General features: G+C 38.6%; 1 protein-coding gene across 1 annotated transcript; it reads right to left on the bottom strand.

Annotated features, from left to right (window-relative positions):
* Window positions 1–1,740: 1,740 nt before the first annotated feature.
* LOC148020591 (peroxidase 2-like) lies at window positions 1,741–4,513 on the bottom strand. The gene is made up of 4 exons (XM_087699409.1): window positions 4,067–4,513; window positions 3,284–3,472; window positions 2,997–3,165; window positions 1,741–2,471 (listed from the first exon to the last, which is right to left on the bottom strand). Exons 1-4 carry the CDS (start codon window positions 4,475–4,477, stop codon window positions 2,050–2,052), a joined length of 1,191 nt encoding a protein of 396 aa, XP_087555535.1. The 5' UTR covers window positions 4,478–4,513; the 3' UTR covers window positions 1,741–2,049.
* Between the last annotated feature and the right edge of the window lie 5,818 nt (window positions 4,514–10,331).

Genomic DNA, 10,331 nt, shown 5'->3' with positions numbered 1-10,331 from the left:
CCCTCCCTTTCCCCCAGCACGACAGTCGGCTGGGGGAAGGAGGGAATAATTAAAAAAAATTCCATAATACTAACAATTTAATCATTTGGATTTTTAGTAAGAGGAGGTTCTCGTGAGAAGTGTGGTTTTGAGATCAGAATTGTTACACACGCCCAAAATCTTGCTCATAAACATGCTATTAAACTAGTTTTTAAACATTTGGTAAATGTTGATTTAAACATGCATAAAAATGCTTAAACAATGGGGCTACAATTGTGATTTGTAACGCTAGTATGGACAAGCTCAAAATTTGCATATACAAATACACTTAAGCATTCATTTATGTTTGAAACTTTCGTATGCATTTATAAGTATGTATACATTTGCATGAGAAGGCTTTGCATTGTCTCAATTATAAATGCAAATATTATCACGTACTTAAATGTGCGAGCTTTTACGAGTCACCCCTCCATATCTTTGCTTCCATTCTATTGTAATGAAATGGTTTGTGCATAGGCAATTCAAGGTTTAAGCATGTGTTAATATTTGAAACTTTCGCATGCATTTAGAAGTATGTATAAATTTTCATGAGAAGGCTTCGCATTGTCATAAGGATAAATGCAAATGTTACCATGTACTTAAACGCACGAACTTTTATGTCTCGTCCCTCTGTTTTTTGCTTTTACTTTATTGTAGTGAAATGGTTTGTGCATAGGTAAGTAGAGCTATCTCATGGTTCAAGAATATGGAGGAAATTGGTGGATGGTGAGTTGTAAAGAACATAGCTTTTCTTGGTACTTTTATATTTTCATAGCTAGATAAACTCACTTGGATAAGCCAACACAAATCATGACCTGATGTTGTAGATAATTCAAGCACTATATCTTTTAAATAACTTGAAGGTTGAGGTGCACTATTTTTTCATTGCACCAAAAAAAAACTTTAGTTGCATTTTGTTGTTTCTCTCTTTCTTATGTATTTCCTATGCCTTATATGTAGTAGAACCTCCCCCTTGATACATATTGATAGGTCATAATGAATGAATCTATCCCTTAACAAGAGGCATGTGCAATACCATCAAACCATTGGCTAATATCTAACCTTCTTTGTAAATTTTGGACAATTCTTTTTTTGAATGATTTTCAAAACATTTACTAGTTGTTAAGCTTGTTTTGGTTGCATGACATATCACTTATCTACTCTAGGTATGAATATTTAACTTAAGATTAGTAAGTGCCAATTGTTTCAAAGAATCCTATGTAATGGTGATACTAAATGGTAGAAACCATATGGAAATATCTGTTTAGATGGTCTTTGGATGCCACAAAAGCATTGTTGACACAAGAGACAAAGCACTCTACTTGTAAGAAGCATTGATGTCCAATGTCATGATGGTGAGTAGTTAGATTTATTATAACCAAGGCTAGCTTGGCCCTACTTTCTCATCGAGAAATGATGATGCTTTGCAAAAAAGAAAGGAGATGGAAATTTTTTAAGAAGATGATATATTAATAAAGAACCTATAAAGGAGTTCATGAGTGCATGCTCGATCTTTATGTCATGTCTACAACTAGGCTTATTCACTGTTTTAGGTAAGTATTACACACCCCTATTTATGTTTTATGCCTTAATTAAGGTCATTGGGCACTGGGATTTAGGTTCAACAACTTTAGTATACGAAGTTTTTATGTTATGGTGAAATTTCAAAGGTGAGAGTTGCAAAGTCGAAACATTTTATTTCTAAAATGCAATAGTTGACGAGATTGACAAAAGTCTCATGGATCACTTACATAGGTGGATTGTGGGCTATAATAAAGTTCTACAAAATCTATCAGCCATAGAGGCCATGCGATTTTATTTAGCAACAAAGACCACTAAAGAGATGGCTAGAGCATGAGGTTGTACAAAAGCAATCACCAATTAGAGGTGGGGCAAGTGACTTTATTAGGGGTTGGTGGTTGAGTGAATGAGGAATTTGAGAGAGAGAGAGCCACGACTTGTAGCAAGATGTTTAAGGACCATCCATACAATGGAAGGTTATAGTCGTAGAGGCTAGGTGCATGCATGAGTCTAGTGGTGGTAGTGATTGGCAGAGGAGCATTTGTGACGGACCTCGCCCTGGGGAGCGGTGAGGACTTGGACTTGGCTCATTTTGAGGAGAGAAGCGGCGAACTGGCGGAGGAAGCTGGCGGGGTGACGGGCATAGTGCTGGACCACACGAGCGGCGCGGGGGTCCTGGAGGAGGGCGGCGTCGGAGTGGAAGGGGACCCGGCCCTGCAGCACGTGCCGGTAGTAGGCCCCGTCGAAGAGCCCCGGCGTCTCCACGTCCATCTCTACCACCTTCATCAGCTGCAGCTGCCTGCTGGTTGCTTGCGGCAGCAGGCACTCCTCCTGCAGTGCCGCTGCGTATGCCTGCGCCAGCTCCGTCGACACCTTCGGCGTTATCTGCAAGTCCACGCTCTTGCAATGCGCTCGACCAAACGTGTGAGAGCCTTCACAAACCAGCCAATAAAACACACACACCCGCACGTCAGTCAAACAGTCAACAGCCTAGTTGATCTCCGCTCAAACAGGCAACCGGACCAATGAAATTCCTCACACGACTGGAGTTAATCAGGACCTACCACCAACTATATTGCTCGCCAAGGGGTATTGATGGTGGGCACTATGCAAAGGCGATGCATACCTTGCTAGCAAAGACGATATCTAATATAGGTCAACTTACTTTGCTATACCTCATACCAAGGTGACGTTTCGGTGAAATGCTATGCCAATAAACACCATTTAAACTTAGATAAATGTCATTTGCTATTCGGCCACATGCATGGATAATTACCAATGGGCGAGGCTTAGGAAGGGGACTCATGGTAGGAGAGAGACACTATGCTAACCACAACTTCATTTCCTATATCCAAACATGCCGAGCTCAAACATACTTGACTCATTAATTCTAGGTAGCATTTCCCTTCCTCATAAGTTTGAATCATTTTTTAAGGATTTGACAAGAAGAACCAAACCTGACAATGCCACAAGGTCTACAAGATCAAGGCCCTTGGAGGAGAAATTGCCCAAGAGTTGTGAGAAATTGAAAGTGGGAGCCGGGATGTTGGCAATGACTGTGTGATTGTTTGCAGCACTAGGTCCATCACGTCGACCTAATGGGAGGGTAATCTCAGGCCCTCCCACCTAGACAAACCAAGAGAACAAGAATATAAAGTTCATATAAAACAAAAATGCTATGATATCACAAAACGTAAGTTAATATCATCTCATATATTCATCAACGGTAGGGAGGTATTTCTACCAATGCTAAGCTTTTCACTGTTGCTAAAGAAATAATGTCTGCACATGAGACAATTCTTGGGCATGCCTCTTCAATTGCTTCCTTAAGCTTGTCAATGACACGAAGGGAGGAGATCCGAAGTGAATTAACATTGGGGGTTGCCATTTGCTCCGTTGTTGGTGACTTGAGGAGAATAGATGCATCACATCCCTAAAATTCAATCCACAATGTCATGTATCAAGTTACGATGAATTGAGGAAAATTTGTGAGTCATTATTACTAGACCAAACCAAGTTAATGAGTGTGACCACTACAAATACCATGTATACAAAGACCTTAACATAGTGAATATAGGAGTTTTGATTTTCCTTGGATCTCAACTATTGAGTGTAGGCTATACCTTGTTTGTTACTTGAGATACCTAAGGCCTTTTGGTTTTAAAAGTTGAGATTCTTGCAAACGTCTGCATGGTAGGCTATGTGCTTACTCCTTTGACTTGACGATAAAAAGTTCATCCATTTCTCGTGAACACACTAATGTTGCTTAACGTTAGAACATTCTAGCAACCCTAGGGCCATAGAGTAAGGGGATCAATATGAAAGTGTGTATACGCTCATTAGTTGCTCCCACAATTCACGAAGCCATGCTAATCAATCCAAATGACAATTAAAAGCAATAAGGAAAGTTAAGAGAGAACAATGCAAGGTCTTATTAGTTGTAAGTGTTGTTCTGTATGTACTCTGTGTGTGTGTGTGTGTGTGTGTGCGCCTCTATGCGGAGAGGCTAGACTAGTGGAGTTTGCACCTGAACAAAGCAATCGTGAAACATGACGCGCATGATGCCAGGGGCTTGGCCTGGGTCTTCAGAAACGATGGGACGCAGGGTGCGTTCCAGGATGCGATGAAGGGAGGGGCAGCTCTCGTCATAGAAGGAGTAGGACAGCCCTTCGTGCCGCAGCTCATGTATTACCACGTCTCCATGGCCGTCTGATCCTGCATCATGTTTCTCATGATGATGATCGACACCATGACCCATGTGAACGTGATCATTATCCTCATGCTTATGATTAGGCTTAGGATTGTAATCCTTGTTATTATCAAGCTCATGAGTATGATCGTCATCGCCAGCTGGCAGCTGCTTGTGGGAGTTGGTCAACGCATGAACGGGCGCCGTGATCAGCAGCAAGCACAGGAGGGCAGCTAGGGTCGTTGCCATCTCTCTCTCTCTCTCTCTCTCTCTCTCTCTCTCTCTCTCTCTGCTGAGTTACATGACTGGGGTGCTCGCTTCGTGCTCGATATATATATGCAGGCAGAGAGAGAGAGCGCTGGCTGCCCCCATGCACAGCCATGTAGCGTAACCAAATCAGTCGCTAGCACGTACGAACTGTCAGTCTAATCGTGCTTTCGATTTCTGTTTCCTTCCTTCCAACTTTATTGGTGCTTTGTACCTACTCCCACTCCACTCTTTCCTCATTCACGGAAGAAGTTTCAAAACATTTCTTTGACACTTTATCATGTGGGAAATTAAAGGGTCTCTTTTCCCTTGTTTTTCCCTACACCGTTTTACATCATGAGCTTATGCTCCAAAGGCATTGCATACCTAGCATGGTTCGACCTCATGCTAGCCTCCCCTATGTTGAACCGCACCTACCTAAGTATGCAATCCCTCCCAAGCAGAAGCTCATGATGTTATCACAATTCAAATCACGATATGGGAATTATAGTGGGAATTTTCCTAATTTACTTCTTTTGATACTCCACACACATATGTGTACTTGCACAAGTGCACACATGTGGATATGCAAGTAGTACATGCATACATACACATGTAACTAAATAAGCATATATGTACATATGCAAAAGCAAATTCTATGGCACACAGGTGTAAACATTTCAATTTTAGCAACCCTTTGAAGTAACAACCACAAGATCAAAGAGAAATTTGGAAACAAATAATGAAAATTGAAAGAGGAGAAATTAGGATAAAATCAACATTTTGTTGAAAAATGGTGTAAAAGAGGAGAGATAAATAGATATGACACATGTCTTAGTTGACTTTAGTTTTCTTGGATTAATTGCCCTATGTCAGTCCAAGAGTTCACCACAACTATTACAAGAGCAAACCCTTATGGGCAACACTAATAGAGAAAGACCTTCTAAATCTTTAACCATGAATTTCCAAGACTTTTGCAACATGTATAAGAATCCTAAAATGGATAAGACTAGATACTCTCAACTTTCTAATTAAACTATATCTTAAAATACTCCAAATGTAGCTCATACTTTTTAAAAAGAATCATACCTTCTAGGTTTATAAGGTAATGGATTTTCTTTTAGACCTTTCTAACAATTAGGCTCTCATCAAATTTATCATTTCAAATATCCCAAGACAACTACATCTCTTGTTTTTGGCTCACAAGCAAAGGTGTTCCCTAATTATGTTAAAAGATCAATTATAATACTTATATGAATGAGTGTCCTCAAGTGCCTCCTTGATTCATATGGTGATAAATACTTTCGAGTATATTTGGCAATTTGTTGGAAAAATGCCCAATTCCAAAAATTTTGGAAATTGATGATTAGAAATTTACATTGTTTGTTTTGTTTAAAAATGAACATTGTTGAGGCAATTTTGAAATTTGACATAAGTCATGTACAAATTTCTCGTGATGGTTACCTTTTAAGCATGCTCCAAAAGGCCTTTCTTATATTTGCTAATTAGATGGTGTCATTGGGGACCTAAAATCCAACTTCAAGTGCACATGTGTACACATGCACCTCCCCATATATGCATCTATACATTGCTAGAACCCTAGTGATTAGTTTAACCTGCCTCTTTTGCACCAATATACTAGATATCTATTCCTTCTAATATGAGAAGTTAGTGGCATTCACTTCTCAATTTTAAATAATACATTTTCTGAAGCAAATAATGAAGCCATGATGATTGCAATTGATGCAAAACCAAGAAAGCAACTAAGATATCATTTTTTGAATGCTCGTTGCAATGGCCAACCAATGGCAAAGCAATGCCGAAATAGCCCAAGCACTCCTCAATACATGCCAATTTTTTGCAAATTTTCTTGCAAGTTTTGGGATGGCGCCCCTTTCGGTATTTCTTTAATTTCACTTGCTGATGGATAAATTACAAGCCGAGATTTCACGATCTCCTTGGCTGATTCAAAAGCCCCTTGCTGTTCCAATAATCAGCAAAGCATTCGGGCAAATTGCCCCTTGATTTTCACCCAGGACTTGCTCTTACGGATTTGATGAGAAACACCTACACATGTCACACTAATAATCCCTAGAGTCCACAGACTTTAATGGTTATCCCGACTTCCATGCACAAGTAGACCTCTTACTTAAGCAACCCCTTTTTTTAGGTTGGGCCCCTATTTCAGCACCCCCTACTTACATACATCAATACATGAACCCAATCTCTTATTGAGCAATCCAAAGACCAAATGATCTACCTTGAATCCATCCTCCAATCGCTATCCAAATACTCTAGATTTGGGATATGTAGGCTCTCAACCTAAACCAAATGAGTGATTAACAAGATGAAAATAATAAATCTCTATTTTTCTTGAAGTCCTCTGAGTGCTTTAGATCTAAGGATCTAACACCTCCTTTGCAAGCTCTAACTACAGCCTCTAAGGTCCCAACTTTAGCAAGCTCTCATCAATGATATAGCTTTGATATCACTTGAGAGAATTAAGTGGGATGTAGAGTTAAAGGATTTTGAGAGAGAGAGAGAGAGAGAGAGAGAGAGAGAGAGAGAGAGAGAGAGAGAGAGAGAGAGAGAGAGAGAGAGAGAGAGAGAGAGAGAGAGAGAGAGAGAAAGGTTATTTTGAAATGTTAGAAGGGTAAAATATTAGATATTATTGTTTGAAAACTCTAGAAAATGTAAACACTATTACTAGCAAAAGAAAATGCAAAAATTTTGTAGTCAAGGAGATTAACATGTCTAGTCAAGGATCATGATCAATTGGCAATCTCTTACAAGTGGTGTGGATCTCACCTGTAGGGTCTCATAGTTCAAGGCATTATTAGGCACAACTAAGCCAACTTTGATCTAGATAACACTAAATTTGGACAATTGATGTTCATTCTTGAGTTTTTTTTGTGAAGTGAGACAAAATACATTTGCTCTCCCTGAATAGTCACAAGAATTTGTCACATTGATCAAGAAATTATATGTTACAACTAGGGTTGATTTAATCTTTATATTCTAGTATTGTGGGCTTGTAGTAGCTATAGTCTAGTTTGACTCAATATTAGTGATGCTCGATTTAGACAATCATTGTGAATTATAGAAACTTATTGGAAGTTTTGTTTTGAAAAGAATGATTGTTAGAAAAATTAGAGATTGAGTATGGTTGCTTTAAGTATGAAAAGAATTATACTAATTATGTCAATGGCTCCAACAGCCAGTTGGGAATGAGACGTGATGCCATCCCTAGGGCCACCTTGGTTACTTTTCACCCAAAGTACATATACACTACCTAAAGCAGTTGACCACCACTTAGGTACATTTTGGCTTCCTGTAGAGGAAGGTTCACTCTTATGGCAGAAGAAGGTGAGAACTAGTAGTGCTATGATTTGAGTTGTAATCTCGATCTTGGTCCTAAAATAAGGTCGAAAATCTATATGAGCCTAGCATGGTTGAGTGTTGGAAGGCCTGGGATGAATAGGGCAAGAGTGGTTACCCATGAGATAGATCTATTTACTCAAGGTGGTACCAAAATGAGTAAAGGTAATCGAGACATTGTCTCATTCAACTAGATTGATCCCATTTGTAGGATTTGATATTATAGGTCTAAACTAGCTATATCTAGTCTATTTAGGATCATCTGACTCTTAAATCAGGCATTATATATGAAAATTGGAGATAATTTCATGAAATAGGTCAATTTATGTCTCATAGCCCCAAAAGTGGTCATCTACCAATTTAACGACTGAACCATGTCTCTTGCACTATAGATACTATGTTATTAGGTAGTTTGAATAAACAAGATATTACTAGGGATAATGTATATTATCCAAGGTCAAATGGTATACAAATGCTCGGATAGGCCTTTAGAGGAAATTTCATAAAGAGAGTCCCAAGTTGTCTTGTAAACTAAGCATTTTAGCCTTGTCTAATGGACTTTAGCTATTATAGAGGAGTTTGTGGAGCATACAATCACTCCTTATGCTTTCTTGAGTTAGTGTAAATACAGTGGTTTGTACTAGAGGTGATCTCTATGTTAGTCAAGGTGCCTTTGATCATTTCTTGAGTCAATAAAGGTGATGCAAAACGTTTCTTTTAGTGCTTCTAGAATCATGGCTTGTCATATTCAATAGAATCAAGATGTCTAGGCCTGTTTAGATTGCAAATAATCAAACATGACTATGTCCTGTGGGTTTGTTTGAGTCTAGTCAAAGTGATTACTTGGTTTCGATGACAAAAAGATGATGATTGGGATCCTAAGATGCAATTGAGGTGATATGGAGATTGTGGATCTAATAATCATGCACTACAAATTTCTTTTTATGCTTCCAACAAAGTCTAGATGGATTTGCATTTAAGTTGTGGATGCAACAGACCACAAGATTGGGTGATTCATGTTCAAGATTTCAACATTCTAGTAAAAACTTTGCAAGTATTGACCTACAGATAGCATGGTTGAGTTGATTTTTCTCACTTAAGATGACATTAGATTGGATGAGTGACATAGGATCAAGTGTTACTAGGTGAATCACATCTATTAATAGCAAATGTGGAAAGCAAAGTCAAAGGCATACAAAGAAATACCGAGCATGAGTATCATATTTTTGGGTACTTGTATCATTTAAGGAAAGACAGAGCATGAGCATGAGTATCCAATGCATTATTTTTGGGCACTTGTATTACATCATGGACACATCATTATTCTAGTTGTATTGTTTTGTGAGAGCAGTGTGCACATTGTAATATATCATGTAGTTGTATTTGATGCAGTTGCATGTGTGGGTTGCATGCATGAAAATGTGATTGGAATAGTCTAGGATAGGTCCAATTAGTCTAAAGCAGAAGCATGCATCAAGGGAGGACTAGCCAAGAGCCCACACAGTGGATAGAGCACCCAAAAAGTGTTACCCTCTTCTTGCTTTTGTTCTTTTCCTTCCCATTCATGGGGTAAGAGATCTAAGTTTAAGGTTGTGAGATTGTGAGAGAGTGATGTAGTGCAAGGTGATATGAAATTTACAAATTGGAATCATCTTGGGTGATTGAATGGGAAAGTTGGAGTAGTCACAATGCATCATTAGAACATTGCATCAGAAAGGGGTAACAAGTGTATGTAACAATTGTAAGTTTTAATGGTTGTCCTTATCCTTGCATGCCAAAAACATAAGGTTGACATCATAATAATAAATGTGTAATGTGTTGTACAAACAATGTTTGGAACAAGCACATGGTCGCTCTGTTGTTGCTAGAGTACACAAAGAGATCCTCCATGCTGAACCACTACAACTACAACTTCTCAGCATCTTCAGATGTGTCAATCTAAGTGTCCAAAACAATAATAGTGATTAGGAACAGAACACTAGACCAATGATTGATTCTTGACAATCCCCTATCGTCTTGGAATGATACATCATTTGCTCGTCTGATATGTTAGCTTTTTATAATATTGCATAATGTAGTGATACACAAAAACATAACAATATAGAACATCCACATCCCAAAATAGGTCTATGTGTTATCAATATGCAATCAATTGGAAGGATTCTAGAATCCCACCATGAAAATTCCTATTCGACATGATACTAGAAACAAAAAATAAAGTAGGGGGGGATAGCTTGCTCACCAACATAGTCAAGCCCAATTGACTACAAGCATTCCAACAAGATTACCCTAGTGTTTGAGTTTATTCAATGTCCTCCTATTCCTAATTTTTCATCATCACTTTCTCACTTCCACAACTTATAACCCTAACTAGTCATGGGCATTTTGAAGTATGTGAGTTGCAAGTGTTAATGACCAATCCATGCAATGCATGCTTAAACATCAATCCTTTTAGTCCATTATATAGTAGGAGTGTGAG

The sequence above is a fragment of the Lygodium microphyllum genome, chromosome 18, assembly GCF_053477565.2.
Source record: "Lygodium microphyllum isolate KBCC chromosome 18, Lygodium_microphyllum_v1.1.10, whole genome shotgun sequence".
In the NCBI taxonomy this organism is placed as follows: domain Eukaryota; kingdom Viridiplantae; phylum Streptophyta; class Polypodiopsida; order Schizaeales; family Lygodiaceae; genus Lygodium; species Lygodium microphyllum.
The sequence above is the reverse complement of the archived record's forward strand: the minus strand, read 5'-3'. Positions and strand labels throughout refer to the sequence as shown.